The sequence below is a fragment of the Fukomys damarensis genome, unplaced genomic scaffold (assembly GCF_012274545.1).
Source record: "Fukomys damarensis isolate Sample0158 unplaced genomic scaffold, DMR_v1.0_HiC HiC_scaffold_15, whole genome shotgun sequence".
Taxonomy (NCBI): Eukaryota; Metazoa; Chordata; class Mammalia; order Rodentia; family Bathyergidae; genus Fukomys; species Fukomys damarensis.
In genome coordinates, this window is record NW_022900927.1 from 11,849,936 (window position 1) to 11,866,539 (window position 16,604).

The 16,604-nt window shown below is 41.0% G+C and overlaps 3 protein-coding genes across 9 annotated transcripts in view; 1 reads left to right on the top strand and 2 right to left on the bottom strand.

The window, feature by feature from the left end:
* Positions 1 to 16,579, bottom strand: part of LOC104873989 (periphilin-1) — a 282,429-nt gene extending 265,850 nt beyond the window's left edge. The window contains exon 1 of the mRNA XM_010640942.2: positions 16,526 to 16,579. The gene's annotated coding sequence lies outside the window, so the exon portion shown is untranslated. The remainder of the gene's footprint in view (positions 1 to 16,525) is intronic.
* Positions 1 to 16,603, bottom strand: part of LOC104873987 (periphilin-1) — a 62,074-nt gene extending 45,471 nt beyond the window's left edge. For 3 of the 6 annotated variants that reach the window (XM_010640933.1, XM_010640934.2, XM_010640927.2), the window contains exons 1-2: positions 16,526 to 16,598; positions 11,440 to 11,531 (exon numbers count right to left, since the gene is read on the bottom strand). In XM_010640933.1, coding sequence (XP_010639235.1) covers positions 11,440 to 11,511 — 72 coding nt within the window. In that variant the 5' untranslated portion in view covers positions 11,512 to 11,531; positions 16,526 to 16,598. The other 3 variants (XM_010640928.2, XM_010640929.2, XM_010640930.2) reach the window with 3 other exon arrangements.
* The window catches only part of LOC104873985 (zinc finger CCHC-type and RNA-binding motif-containing protein 1), a 179,219-nt gene that overhangs the window by 148,150 nt on the left and 14,465 nt on the right, over positions 1 to 16,604 (top strand). The window lies entirely within an intron of this gene.

A 16,604-nucleotide genomic window follows, 5' to 3' on the forward strand; every position in this document is an offset into this window, starting at 1 on the left:
ATAAGGGCATGGTCATTTTAGGAGCCAAGATATACCAGGAGCATGCAGCCTGTGAGGCGGTGTCACAGCATACTTTAATATGATCAATTCCCTAACACTCTTGACCCAAAGTTCAGAAATAATTGCAATTTTATATATTATACAGCTTACTAAAATGATGCTGTAGATATCATTAGCAATTCAGCCTATGCAGTATTTCTTACCCAGCAGCTAGAAAGTGCTACTTTGAAAGCTACCTTAGACCCTCCCTTGTTTAATCTATTCTTTAGATTACAGGGGATGAGAGTTGTTCTACTTCCTTTTACACTGCACATATTAGATTCCCTACTTACCAGGACCCTGAGCCTATGGTAATCGAAAGGCTGATTCTTTGTTACTTCCTTTGATTTGGCAGGGCGTTTCCACTCAATACCATCAAAACAGTGGGGTCTTAGCAAGAGAATTTCAACTGTCTCATTCACAAACTAGGAAGCTAGCTGTATCATGTTACACCTGCCAATGTATCCCACATCCCATACCTGCTGAGGGATGTAACCCCGAAGGCCTTAAAGAAAAATAAATTTGGCAAGTGGATGTTACTCATATTCAGTCATTTGGATGATTACAGTATGTACATGTATCTATAGATTCTTACACCCACATGATCCATGCTATCGGCCACACTGGCAAGAAAAAAGGGCATGTTCAACAACATTGTCTGCCTTCAATGCTATGGGAGTACCACATACAATCATATGCAGGATGATGATCCTGCATATGTTAGTGAAGCTTTATCCTCCTTTTTTCAGCCCTGGCATATTAAACATTCTACAGGCATTCCCTACAATCCTCAAGGTCAAGCAATAGTGGAGCGTGTACATCTTAAAAACACAATTACAAAAGCAAAAAGGAGTACAATTATCTCCACAAGTGCAGTTACATCTTGTCCACCTTCACTTTACATTTTTTGAATCCACTTGCAGAAAACAAAAGTACTCCCCTCAGCACTCATTGGCAGAAGGATGATGCTATTGATAAGCCTAAGGCACAAGTTTCATGGAAAGATGTCCAAACAGGAAAGTGGGATGGCCCAGTGCAACTAATAAGATGGGGACGAGGGTATGCTTTTACTTTAACAGATAATGGAACACCACTACGGAAGCCATCCTGGAATGTGCAACCACAGAAAGAGGACTACTACAAACCCCTGGGGAGCCTGATGCCACTATACTCATCAGATGACTCTGGAAGAAACACCTCAGATGCTGAGAAGCACACAAGCAACAAAACCCATGACATGGAGTCAAGTGAAGACTATGACCCAGAAAGCTGAAGGACAACATGAATGGCACTAGTGTGGTTTTAGCCCTTCACTGCCACAGACCATTATTAATGGCAGACTTGGACACCAGGAAACATTTTGGAAAATGGCCCTTCCTTATTATAGTGATCAGCTGTGGAAAGGGCATATGGCTAAATTTCCTACAAATACCTCAAATGTTCTAATTTTGAAAAATAAGATCACACCACATAGTTTCCATATGTTCTTACAACTCTTCTCTTTATATATGGGACTACTGAATGGAATCACTCCTCATAAATGTGTAGAGAGTGTACACTGAGCCACTGTGTATCAACAGGAGCCCTAGTTAATTAAAACCCTGCTAGTCTTAGGGCACATGCCAGGAGTTTGGATGCCAGTGAATCTCACCAGGCTGTGGGCCAATACTCCTGCTATTTACCTACTGCAACCACTGAAAGATCACCTGGTGCACCAAACGAAAAGAATGTCAGGGTTGATTATTGCTGGAACTGTTTCTTTGCTCTCATTACTTTTTTCCCCCCTGGTACCAGGAATCAAACTTAGGACCTTGTGCTAAATCCCCAGCCTTTGCTCTCATTAATTTTTAGCAATGCTGTGTCATCTTTATCTCTTACTCAGTGCACATTTGGTAAATAATTGGACCAGAATGACAGACAAGGTTTGGAATATACAACATTCTACTGATGCAAAATTGCAGCCACAAATTAGTGTTTTAGAGACCACTGTTATGTGGGTGGGAAATCAAACAGAAAGCCTACAATTACAATAGGGTCTTCAGGGTCGTCGTAATATTACTCGGTATTGTCAACTCCTCTCATGTATAACCAGTCTACCCACCCTTGGAAGCATATAAAAAAAGCACATACAGCTATGCATAGCTATTGATTTAAATGTATTGTAAAAAAGTATTATCTATGTCAGCAGACTCAAAATTTTGATAAGCAAACTTAGGAGTAGGATAAATTTGCTGATACTCTTGATCAGCTTAATCCATGGAACTATAATAAAGCCCATTTTTTATTTTACACTGGCTTGAGCATATTACTGTGTTTCTGTCTCGTATTTTTACTGACAATATGTCACAAAGGAAGCCAAACCAGACAATGCCTAAACGCCATTCAACCTCAAGTCACCCTGTTTCAACTACTGCAATTACAAAAACAAAAAGAACTGACTGTTGGGGACTAGGCTATGTCACTCAGATCTCACAATTATGCTTTGGGAACAGGGAAGTATGAGGAAGGCCAGATGCCCCAGCTATGGGTGGAATGCTGATAACCTGGCACTCCTGAGGGCAAGACTGCATGTACTGAGGACAGTTGTCAATATACAGGCATTTGGGTGTACGGAAAATCTGGTTCTTCAAAAACTCAATCCTTGTTCATTCATTCTCTATAGTTGCTGCTCCATGAAACACATACTATCCCTTCACCTGAGTCTCTCACTGGCTAACAAAAGCATGCCAACCATGGAGTTTTATTAGTCTGTCTGATGAGGTGAGTATCTTCCCAGCCCCCTTTATGTCTTCAAAACTGTCTCTGACTCTTTATTCTTTGTTGTTTCCCTCAAAAGGTAGTTGTGGATCTGATCAGCCCTTGGTACTCAGACATACTTGCAAAGTGGTTACTGTGATTTTGGGTCCATTCCCATGCTGGGGTGTATATCAGGGTATGGAGAGTTGCACCTCCCCTTCCCATTTCCTAAAACAGGTTTCCTTCATTATCAAATTTAGGGTGGCACTCACTGGCCCAATGATATCCTCTCTTTCATTTGGGACATTTTCTTTCACACCTGCCTTCTTTACTTTACTTACAGCTTTTGCAATCCTTTTGAAGACTTCCCTCTTTGCCGGGTGTGGTGGTTTACGCCTGTAATCCCAGCACTTGGGAGGCTGAGGCAGGAGGATTGCTGTGAGTACGAGACCAGCCTGGGCTACATAGTGAGTTCCAGGGCAGTCTCAACTACATAGTGAGACCCTGTCTCAAAACACCAAAAAAATAAAAAGACTTCCCTCTTTGCCATAGTTGTAACACTTTCAAGGTTGCAAAGCCACAGCAATCAATTCTGCTTTACGAATTTCAGTTCCTACATTTGGCAAGCTTTAATCATTTCAGCAGTATTTAACTTTTTTCCTTTAAGGAGTGCCAAGACTCTCTGACAATGTGTATCTTCACACACTAATTGATGGGCTAAAACATCCACTGTTTGGGGGTTGTTTGTCTTCTAATTGCATTTTACAAATAATTCATGAAATTTAAGTCAGCCTCATTAGGGCCCTGTCTAATGATGGCAAAGGAACCTTGTGGGGTGTTGGTTTCTGGGATTTGTGTCCATTCTTTAAGGGTAGCACAAGAAGCTTGAATGAAAGTTTGGGCATTCAACTGGGATTGTGCCTCGGGGGTGGCAGAGGGACCTTCTTCCATGAGCACGTCAATTCCAATGGGAATTCCTGTGTTCAGATTATCTAGAGACTGAGCAGTAGCGACTTCCCGATATTCCTAAAACCATACACTGAAATGAGCAACAGTAAGCACTGTTTTCATTAGGACAATCCAGTCCCATGGTTCACCTCATAACATGTCCTACCGACTCTACAATTTTTTTTGTAAACAGGCTCTGCAGAAAACTGTCAGAAATGCTTTTTCTATATAATTTAAGCCCCACATAAGGGAGGCTATCATGCCAAGGCCCCGCTCTTCCCTTAAGAACAGAATAAACATGCGTTTCTCTATCTTTCATGCTAGCTCTTTTTAAACATTTCTCCATGGAGGACTCAAATTTGCAGGGTCTGGTTTTTGCTGGAGGGAGAGGACAAGGAAAGGGATGGGGCGGGTGAGGGAGTAGGCAGCTTTTTAAATGATGCCTCCTTTGTTTGAATAGATTGAATGGTGACCCTGCAAAGATGACATGTAACAAGGTGCGCAACTCTCGTGGGACCTAATCACTGTCAATTTTTGGCCTATGTGTTCCCAGGGCTCCACCTCAGGTTACCCCCCAGCGGAAACCAAGGACTTCAATGGTGGACAACTATTATGAGTTTGATGAGGTGAGGCCAAGAAACTTTATTTCCAGATGTTTTTGAAAGACACTGTAAAGTTGTTTAAATTATCTTACCTCTTTGAATAAAGTTTGACCTATACTATATGCAAAGAAGAAGAAACAAAAAGTAAAACAGCAAAAAGAAAAACAAGTGGACTGCCCACATTCACTTTGCAACTGTATAGTTAAAAGACCTCTGGTCTGATAAACCTTATGGTCAATCTTGCTGTAAAAGCGCCAGGCTACTCTATGGCTGCCTATGTCCCCTCACTGGGAACACAAGTCAGAACTGTTCCTTCTCCACGGTTTCAAAGGTCTTCCATGCTGATCTGCAGCAGTAGGTTGTTTTGCAATTTCACAAGTAAGTGACTGAGTCATTAATAGAAATTACATTATCTTCAATTATGTTACATCTGGTTGTTACAGGAATCTCAAATTATCAGTTACAATCATCACTGCTCTATTTTATTTTGGGGGTATTTTTGAGACAGGGTCTCACTATGTAACTCAGGCTAGCCTTGAACTCACTATGTAATGTAGGCTGGCCTCAAACTCATGGCAATCCTCCTGCCTCAGACTCCCAAGTGCTGAGATTATAGGCAGGAGCTACCATGCCTGGCACTCACTCCTTACCACTTTAAAAATTATAGCAATGGAAGGCCCACAGCAGCTCTTCATGGTAATGACTCACTGGTGCACTCTGACCCTTAATGTGTCACAGAGGTCCACGTAGCAAAGATTCCCAAGAGAGGCGCTCCTGTGATGAAGTGGAGCCTTGACTGGGTAAGGCCTACTGGGAGGTTGTCAGGTCACTGGGGGAGGGGTGTGATTTCAAAGGAGACTGTGGAAACTGGTCTCTTTTTCTTTGAGCTGCCTTGCCACTAGGTGAGTGGCTTTGCTCTAGCACAGACAGGATACACTGTCTTGCCATAGACCCCATTTGTCATGGAGCAGAACATTCAAAACTGGAAGCCAAAACAAACACTTTCTCTTTATTAGCTGATTTTTGTTTCAGGAATGAAACTCTAACAATCTACTGAAGTACATATTACTGTACCACAAATGTTGTTTTTCTATAGTTCATACTGATATTCAAATGCAAGGGGACTCCTTAAGTTTTAATACACCCCTATTCTATAGATTTTAAAATATTATTCCAAGAAGGAATCTATTATCACCAGTCTACTGGAAAAAAAAAAAAAGAGAGAGAAACTATGCTATACATAATTAAAATCTAGGTCCAACACTGAAGACAAACTGATAATTTCCAAGTGTAATCTACTGGGCCTAACATCTTGAGGTGAAGAAAAGCTTTAAATTATTAACAAAAATAAGACTCTAAACTCACCAGAAAGGAGAAAAAAATGTACCTGAGTCCTTGGGAGGAGGAACTTGGAAGTACAGAAAGGTTTATAAATGAAAATGACTGAGGGAATAAGGAGTGAAATTAAAAGAAAAAGGGCCTATGCGTTTGCTCTTTCATGGTGGCCCACCCTCATACTGTAGGGTGCACCTCTTTTCCTACTTTTACTTGGCCCAAACTCTCTGCAGAGCCTGTTTCTTTCTTCTCTTTAATAAATTTTTGCATCCATTTGTCTTTGTTTTGCCCAATTCTTTGCTCAGGACACAAAGAACCTAGAAGCCACCTCCAGAAGGAGAGTCCAGCACCCCAAAACCTGGTAATATATTTGCTTTGGCCAGCCAGGAGAGCAAGTAAGGCCCACTGGGAACATTTTTTTGTTTGATTCTCTCTAAAATGCTACGTTTTTCTTCCAGCCATAGAAGGTCTTCGGGGATGCTTGAAGTTTATTTCCCCTTTTCTTCTGTTTCTCACTGTTTGGTCACTCATTGCAGATGCAAGTCAGTAAAGAACAGCCAGAGAGTCTGTTATTAACTCAGCTGCAGAACAGATCATTCAGACACAATGTGTGAGACCTAGAGTTGGTGTGCCTTTCTAATCTGTTTTTGTTCTCCATGGTACTTTGCTCAGCTTTCTCACTCTTTTGGGAAAAATGGCTACTGGTAACTTGGTCTACTGCCTGAGCAACCACCCAAGTTTATTCCTCTGAACTCAAATTTCCACATGCACTTTCCCCCTAAATGGCCACTTCTTTCTCAGGGTATTAACTTAATCAGGGTCATCACCTTGTCTTGTCATGTGACTGGCTGATACTCTGGATCAGCCACATTCGTTTCCCCATGTTTGTTTTCATGCGACCTCAAGGTAACCAGAAAAATCTAACCCGTGCAGGTAGGAGCTCAGGCGATTATTTAGGGAACATGTGGGCTTCCACTTCTAAGGTGTCATGAAATCTCTCATATTCAGCCTTCTGTGATCATTTATCTTAGGAAAAACCCAGAAACTACAATATCTAGAGATATCTTTGATGATGTTGTCCTCAATCCCCACCTGACTGATGAGATAGGAGATCCCACCTATTTAATGACACCTATGACACCTAACTGTTAGACATGGCCTTTTTGTGTCCAACAATCAAGATCTGGGGGAGGGTCAAAGGAGAAAAGCTAGAATTTAGCTGTTGCAACTGGCAATGCTTTAAATTCACCCTAATTTTCTAGGGGAAAATCCAAAGACAACTGAGTAAAGATTGCCTGTTTCAAGTCTCAGAAGACTGCAAACTGGGCACCTGACTACACTAAGCTCCTCACTGGGCCCTGCTCTGAGCATGAGGTGGCCAATGTGCCTGACTCACAGCACTGGAGAGGTTGACCATCCCTGCTCAGAGAGGGCTAGGTCATCCAAACCCTTGTTTGTCCCTCTGAAGAGGCCCGAGGGAACCTACAATGCCCCGTCCATGAACATCACCATTTCCTATGAGAAGCTCTGGGTAATCCCGGATGTCATGGATGAGCTAATTCAATTACTTTATTAAATTCTGAATTCCTTTTCTGGAAAACCCTCCTTTAGATCTACAGCCATAGTTGGGGTCAAGGGGACACCTGGTCAGATTCATTACTCCTGCTCTGATGTGTCACTTTGAAGAACAAACACTGAACCACGAGTTTCTCATTATCCCACAGTATTTTACTCCCTTGCTAGGAACAGTTACTAGCAAATTGGGGGCAATAGCCAAATTCTGACAAACGCTAAAACAGATTTTACTTGTTGGGACTATGCCAGGTCTCTCAGATCTAGTTAGCCAAAAGATAGAATGTGCTGGGTGGCTTTAATAAAATACCTGACTGAAGAAAATCCTTCTTCCTCTATGTATCAAAAAGAGAGGAACTACTTTGGGAGTCTTGACCTAAAGGCTAGGCATGAACTCTACTGAGTGGCATACTTTTCAAAAACTTAGACAAAGTGGCTGCCGAATGGACACCCTACCAGAAAGCACTAGCAGATATAGTTATGCTAACAGAGGAAGGCTTTAGGACAGAAAGTCCTGACTTCCTGTAAGGTCAGAGCAGTTCTTCAAGTCAAAGGTTATTTGTGATTAACAGGAGAATGGCTTGCCAAGTACCAGGATATGCTCTTAGACATATCTAAAGTTATTACAAAAACCTGCACTACTCTTATCCTGTGTCTCTAATGCCTACAGGTCCAGACAGTAGCCACATTTGAGAACAAGTGATCCTCCAGACCTATGCAAACAGGCAGGACATTAGTGACCTGCCCCTGCAAGACCCTGAAGAGGTATGTTGCACTGATGGAAGTAGTTTTGTCCAAGACCAGAGAAAGGCAAGACTAATACCTCTTACTTGGGCATTGAAATTATCTACACAGACTCCAAAAATGCCTTTTTGGTGCTACACATGCAACAATCTGGAAAGAAGGACCAGATAAGGACTAAGAAAGACTAGTAAGAATCATCTATAAAATAGAAGCAAAAAACTTTACAAATCCTGGAGGCAGTCTATCTTCTGAAGGAGGTTGCAGTCATGCACTGTAAGGGACACCGAGGAGGTATTTCTAAAATCTCTTTGGGAAATCAAAAGGCTGGAGGGAGGCAAGAGGAGCAGCCTTGCAGTACCTCAATACCCTAGCCTTATTTCCAGTTCCTAAGGAACCATTCTGGTCCATCCTCAAGTGATGTAGCAACAAGTTATGAAAATCCTACATGGGAAATGGTCACTAGAACTTTCACAGGACTGAGAAGAAAGCTATTGTTCAAAACCTCTAGAAAGCTGTTCTTCAGAATGCAAGACTCCAGTATTGCTCCAGCTGTAGATAAGCATTTGCCAATGACCCTAATTCACCACAGATTAAATGGGCTCATTTTTACATAGATCCCTTAGGTGGATAATTCTATGAGTCTTCAGCTTAACCCCCCTCTTGGCCATAGTGTACTCTGTCCTCCAAAAGAAAGGTGGAAACCTGATCTACTCCTATTTGGGTTCTACATCTAACATAATAATAAAGCTACTGTCTTTCTCCCATCAAACAGACAGCTCAAAAGTCGATAATTCTTTTCTCATTATCCTCTAACACCCAGCCAGAGATATAATTTAGCTGGAGAGCTCCTAATTCCATGTAGGTAGGGCCTCCAGCCAGAAGCTGTACAAGACAAAGGTCTCCATTTCCTTAGCACCCCATAAGGAATTAGAGCGGTATGTGTCTCTTTGGGGGGGGGGAATGAGACAAGAAGGTAGGGTATGGCAAAAACTATCTGGGAAAAGAGGTGTGACAACTCTCCAGAACTTATGTATAGACAGTTTCTAAAGTCCTCCCTGCACGTGGACTTCTTGTGAGAACTCAAGCAGGTTTTCTTTTTTTCTTCGTTTTTTTGGTACCAGGGATTGAACATGGGTCCCTGTGACTGCAAAGCAGGAGCCGGAAACACTGAGCTAAATCCCTGGCCCTCAAGTAGGTTTTCTATAGAATAGCCTAGACCTGATACAGCCTGGGGAATAGGTGGCATTAAAAGGACAGCCCACACTGAGTTTTTACCACTATGTTCTCTTGGATGATGGCCCACCTTTATTCTGTAGGGTGTACATCTTTTTCTACTTTTTCTTGGCCCAAAGAGGCCCTGCCGAGCCTGTGTTTTTCCTACCTACAATGAAACTTTGTTATTGTTAAAAAAAAAAAAAAAAAAAGGAAAAAGGAAAGGAATTAATCTGTACAAGTTCTGGGCAGGTTCTGTGATTTCAAAAGAATAAAAGTAACTGAGGTTCCTCCTCTTCTACGAGGAACCAAGGAGCCAGAGAATTCAAGGAAGAGAGACTCATCATCTAGCCTGGTTATAAAGGTACTCCTAAAAACATTATCTCCCTACCTGCTTATTATTGTACAAAATATTTATTGAAGAAAAAAAGTCTGTTTCACATAACAAATAGAAAATAATATTTTTAAAAATGAAACAAAATAAAAATACTTTAATGTTTTAGTTTTATTTAAATTTTAATCTAAAACATTCATTCACTGAGGACTTCTATCACATGTCTCCCCCCCCCTTTTTGTGGTACTAGGAATACAGTATTTAAAATTTAATTTCTTCCCATCCCTCACCTCCTTCTACACCACATTTACCTACATCATTTGTTCATCCTTCAGGAAAACTGTCCAATAATTTTATCAAGTCAAAAAAAATTTTAAACATTGGGTTGATTATAAACATGAAGTGTACATACTAACCAGGAAAAAATGACATATGGTAACAAGTTAGCCTGTCTATCCTGAAATATAACAGCCTCTTCATTTTTCCAACTTAAATCACCTTGTATCAAGCCCAATGTAAGCTATGATCTAGGCCAGTGACGATGACCCTGAAAAAGACACTGTCCACTTCAGCGAGTTGTATGAATAAATAATGTACTGCAAATAGAAAACACTAACTTACATATAAACAAGCATTTATGCCCTCTGATGCTGTGTAACCGACTTGTGATATCTCCACACATCACTGCCACAACCTGACTGGCCTAGTGCTTAGAAGGGCCTGTGCACAACTTAATGGTGGCTGCTGCTGTTTCTTATATTTGAAATAGGGCCTTGCTCCTTAGCCCACACTGGCCTCCAACGCTCGATCCTCCTGCCTCAGCCTCTAGAGGGCTGTGGTCACAGGTGAGAGAGGGAGACAGGGAGAGGTGGAGAGGGGGAGAGGGGGAGAGAGGGGCAGAGAGAGGGAGGGACAGAGGGAGAGAGGGAAAGAGAAAGGAAGAGAGGGAGGGAGGGGAAAGAGAGGGAGAGAGGGAGAAAGAAGGGGAAGAGGGAGATAGGGACGGAAGGACAAAGGAAGGGAGGGGGATGTGTTCTATATTCATTTAATAAGTACTGAGCTCCTGTTGAGTACTAGATCGGATACTGGGTACAGTAGGCAAAACAGCACACTCCTAGGAGAAAGGCCTAGCTCAAAATTCCCAACTCCCAGAGCCACAGAGACCAGCAGGAGGACAGACGGCAAACTGCCTGCCTGCACCCACAGGCGATCTTACTGGCCGTGCCAAATGACCAAGGGAAGCGCCCCACAGGAGCCCTAAACAAGAACACTAACATGTTTGGGCTCCGGGAAGACTTCCTCTAAAGACTTCCTCTTTGGGCTTCCTCTAAAATGCAAGTCTACTCTTTCAATTTTATACGTTCAATCTGTAAACATTTTTAAGAACAGAGACAAATACATGACAGCCAATAGCAAGAGCAGATGCTCAAATACTAATGCACAGTCTGACTTTTATATGCTAAAACTTCACAAATTAAATTCAATATAAAGTATTTGTTCTTATAGTTTAAGCAATACAAAATATAGATTTTCTTTTTATTTATTTTTTGTGGTACCAGGGATTGAACTTGGGTCCTTGTGCTTGCGAGGCAGGCCACTGAACCGCTGAGCTAAATCCCCAGCCCAAAATGTAGATTTTCTACATTAATAAAATGCCGTTTGTTTTCTAACTTTTAAGAGATAAGCTTGGGGCTGAAGATTTAGCTTAGTGGTTCCACCACCTGCCTCATAAGCACAAGGACCTGAGTTTGAACCCTAGAACCAAAAAAAAAAAAAAAAAAAAAAAAAAAAAAAGAGATAGCTTGGCCTATTTTCATTAATTTCTGCCACTTGAAGATGTTCCTAGGCCAAGCTTTGCTCTATGAGGTAAACTCACACACTAGCTTCTCTGTGATTCTGTGTGTAGGAGGAACTTACACTGGGGTCAGTCTGAGGAGGTACTTGTTCTGTTGGAAGACTTTCGTAGTTGTATCGTCCCTCAGACCACATCGTACTTCTTCCGGCAGCCACTAGAGAAAAACCCAAAAATGTAGTTTTTAGTAACAAAAGATAAGTAAATGACTGATTTTCAACACAAATATTCTGCATACATTTCAAGCAGGGAAATAAAAGTATAAATGACCAAATAGGAAAAAAGTGATTAAGTACAACAATGTTTCTTCCAAACAATATTTAAAAAAAAAAAAAAAAAGCCTTAGGCTCCATCTTCCTTCTATTTTAAAGGTATTTATTTATTTATTTCCTCATTGAGTTTATTGATACATTTTAGGTATACAGTACAGTTACATTCATCACTGGGATCTTGTACCTTTTTACATGACAGATCTTGGTTCTCATTTTTTCCCCATACCCCTGTCTTCCCTTCACCCCCTCCTCCCTTTTCTATTTACAAAAAACTTTATTTCCATTTTTTCATTTTCTCATATTTTTTCTTTTTCCTTATTTCCTTTCCCCTACCCTACCCACTTCCCCTACACCTTTAGCCCTTTTCTTCCTATTACACATTGTCAATTATACCATTAGGATCTTCTTTACAATTACAGTTTTTTACACCAGAGAAACTATTTGGTATTTACACATGTGTGACATGTATTTCACTTAAGAGTATAACCTCAATATGCATCCATTTTCCTATGAATGATATTTTCAAGGTATTTAAAGCATCAAAGAACTTGTTCCAACAATTACGGGAAAAAGAGTCAAAGACCACATGTAATTCTCCATTCTTGTATTAAGAAAAAAATAATTCCACTTATTGCACAGTTTAAATGGTGGACTGGCAAAACGATTCCTATTTCCTGTCAAGTGCTTTATGTAACGTTAGTTTTTTCCTTTTCTGCATTCTTAGAGCTTACATCTCCTCTCTACATGTTCAATAAAGTAGTTTTAACTGGGGAAAAAGTATTAAATGAACAATTCTATAATTACACAGCCAGTGGAACCTAAAGCAAATCACCATGACCCCTGAAAAGAATTACCACTCTTTATTGTGTTTTTAATGCCCAAATTTTATTTTTTTATTTTTGGGGCGTTTTTTTGAGACTCACTATGTAGGTGAGACTGACTTGGAACTCACTATGTAGCCCAGACTGGTCTCGAACTCACAGAGATCCTCCTGTCTCAGCCTCTCGAGTGCTGGGATTACAGGTGTGCGCCACCACACCCAGAGCCCAAAATTTATTTTAATGCAAAGACATCCCAATAAATTTTGAAACTGTAGCGATGGTTAGAGGTGGGTGTAGGCAGGGAATTAGGGCATCACCTGAGTGACTGAAAATTGTGTTCACCACAGATTTACTGTGCACTATGGACTGGAGGAAGCTAGCTCTTGTGAAATTATTACATAAATGCAAGAATGCATGCCCTTAGCCTCCCGACCTTTTTCCTTAACCCAGACACAAAGGCTAAGATGCTGATTGGCTCAGAGTACACCAATCAGTGAAACAGTTATTTTCAGGGACCAGCTTACCCCTATAAGTATAAGCAGGGCAAAGATCCTAGTCAAGTTCCCTCTACCTTATTACAAGGTAGCTTTTCCCTGCATGTGCAACATCATAAATAATCCTCTGCTTCAGACCATTTCATTTCTGACTTCTTCATTTTCCATCTACAGCTTTAGGCTTGAGCCAGCTTCACCCCACTTCTTATTCTTTGCTGGAGTGAGGGCAGGAACCCAGGGTGGCAGGTAGTGAGAGAGAAAGACACAGAAACAGGGTTGTCTTAGCCGGGCATGGCAGCGCACACCTGAAATCCCAGCACTCGGGAGGCTGAGGCAGGAGGATCACTGAGTTCAAGATCAGTGTAGGCTACACAGTGAGTTCCAGGTCAGTCTCAACTACATAGTGAGACCCTGTCTCAAAAAACCAAAAAAAAAAAAAAAAAAAAAGTAAAAAGAAATAGGGTTGTGTCTGTGTCTGACCTAGCTCTCCAGACCCCAGCAGGATGTGACAAAACTAAAATAACATTTCTGTCAGCTTTATTTCAGTTTGGAGAGACAGGAGGGATTTATATTGCTTTCATCGAGTCAGAAATGCTTCCTCCTTTGAGAGCCCACACGTTTAGGGTATAGGGTACATGTATCACCCTATAGCAACCAAGGGTACACAGTTGCAAGAACAGATAAAAACAGGAACTTCACAGGCCAAAGATAAGTGAATAATGCACACAGGGAGAGGTGAACAGGATGCTGAAGAGAGGTCCTTCACACAGCACAGTAATTCAGTGGTCAGAACGGTCATTCTCTGTTGTAAGGGACCAAATACTCTTGGCCTCTCCTCCATTTGAGAGCTGGGTGAGGCATCTCTTATTCTTATCTCTGAGAAGATGGCCCTAGATATAAGGTTGCTTTTAGCTAACAATATTAAGACCACTAGCTTTAAAATATCTCATGAATTTTAAAAACAAAAAGCAAGCATCCTCATTCTGGAAATTCCTAGTTTTGTGCCTGGCAAAAAATGTTCTCATGTTCAAAAGTAATCCAAAAAATCAATTCAACAATCCTTTCTATCTTCAAATTAAATTTACATGAAAGTTTGCAATGACTTTCCCTCAAAACTATAATGAGCATTTGAGTTAAACTAGGTAAATTTTTTAAAAAAAAGGATCTGAGAGACATATTATGTAAACTGTAAATCTATGAAATATTTTATCTTCAAAAAAAAAAACCTATGCTGGGCTAAATGATGTTATCTCTTCAGTTACTTGGGGACTGAGGCAAGAGAATGGTTTAAACTCAGATGTCTGAGGCTAGCTGAGTGATAAAGCAAGACCCTGTTAGAGAGAGAGAGAGAGAGAGAGAGAGAGAGAGCATGAGAGGATGAAAAGACAACTCTTTTAATCAGGCATATTGCTCTACCAATTGACATGAAATTCAAAGTACAGACGAATGGCTGTATTAAAAAGATAAGCCCCCCCCAAATGCTGCAGAGATTTTTGTGAGGTAACTCACTACTACATTGCAGAAATAAAATTGTATATATAGGTGTCTCCTGATCTTGTCCTAGCAGTTTGAAAGCTAACACAGTACTATATTATTGCAATAACTTAATTATGTACTTTAAGAATGAATCCAAAATTTAGATCTTTTAAAAAAAGTATCAAAGGGCTAGGCATGGTAGTGCACACTAGTAATCCCAGCACTTTGGAGGCTTGGGCAGGACTGCTACGAGTTCAAGGCCAACCTGGGTGATACAGTGAGTTCAAGCCCAGTATGACCTACATAGTAAGTTCAAGGCCAGCTTGAACTACATAGCTAGATTGCCAAAAAAAAAGCAAAGAAAGAAAAAGAATGTATATGTATTTTTGGTACCAGGGATAGAACTTGGGACTTTGTGCTTGCAAGGCAGATGGTGGCACCACTGAGCTAAATCCCTGACCCCCAAAAATAAAAAAAAATTTTTTTTTTCCATACTGGGGATTGAACTGTAGCCCTTGTGCTTGCAAGGCAGGCAGCAAAAGCACTGAGCTAAATCCCCAGCCCAAAAGAATATAATTTGTTTTTTTGTTTTTTTTTTTGGTACTGAGGATCAAACAAAAGAATATAATTTTAATGAAAAATCTACCTACCAATAAAGCACCTAGGATAAGGAAAAAATAATCCAATATATTCACCTTTTAAATATCTCCTTAATGTCATTTCATGCAATCTCCCAATTCTGTTATTTTTTGGTGTTAATAATCATTTAATCTATTTTTAATACATATTATTGATCTCTTAACACTAGAAAAAATGAGCTTAATGAAAGTGTGGATCTCTTTGTTGCTAGGTGATCATGCCTCTAGAACAATCTGCACAAAATATGTGCTCAGTACTCAGAGTATATTATAAATGCTAAGAAAATGGTTACTATAACCAAAACAAGCCGGGCATGGTGGCACATGCCTGAGGCTGAGGCAGGAGGATCCCCTAAGTTTGAGTGAGTTTGAGTTTCGAGACCAGCCTAGGCTACATAGTGAGTTCCAGGTCAGCCTCAACTACATAGTGAGACTGTCTCAAAAAAATAAACAACAACAACAACAAAAATGACTCAACATCTCGACTTCCATCCTAACACCTTTCAAGAGAATGTCTTATACATACCTGCAATTCAAAATGCCAAACCAATTTCTCACACTCCTCAGAAATCCACTTCATCTCCTGGCTTCCCTGTTGCGAAAGCTTGAATCTAGTTGTCCTTCCAAAGACTTCTGCGCTTATAGATGGGGCTTTTGAGATGTGGCTGGATCAGGCGGGCATGATGCTGCGTCAAGGGGAGCAGCACTGGGATTATATTATGGTTGTGGGATAACTAACTTGGCTTAGCATAGTTCAGGTGTGGATAAAGAAAGCCCCACGCTGGGTTTGGGTGGCAACAATCAACAGGCTTGTAGCCTGGATGGAACATAAAGGGACAGAAAGAAAGCAGGCTTGTTGCTGCTACCTGTTGCCTCCTCTGCCACGCCACCGTCTTGGAACCAGCCAACTTTGGACTAACCTCTATGAACTAAACCAAAATAAACCTTCCCTTCTTTTATTTGTGGACATCAGGGACTTTGTCACAGCAATGAAATCGTAATCAAAGCACCTGTTTTGGTCGACACCACCAGTTATCCAAAGGCCCAAATATTCACTAACGCCGGGTATTTCTATCCCTTCAATAAAGCATATGTACCTATAGTTACATTTCTGCTACTTGTTGAAATACAAAAAGTGCGTAATACTAATTCAACTAAAAAAATACTTAAAATTCTGGACAACTGAATCAAAAATAAATTTGAGACTACAATTTTATTACAGTCTTCAGAAAAAAATGTGGCATTATTGCCAATTAAAATGAGCAAAATAAAGTACCGGTATCTTGCACTCCACACTTTCCTCTTGGCCAAAATTCACAGCGTCTCCCCACGCTGGACCGCAAGGGCAGAACAGCTACGCGAATCCAACGCAACAGAATACTGCGCTTCAACTACGGAAAGTGCCCTCCGGTTGCCCCAGGTGCTCCAACCCCACCGCCCGTCCCGTTACCTCTGGGGAAAGCAAAAGCCGTCACCGACCCAGGGAGCCCGGCCACTTCGCAAACGTAGCGCTCCGAGGGCCCTGCCGC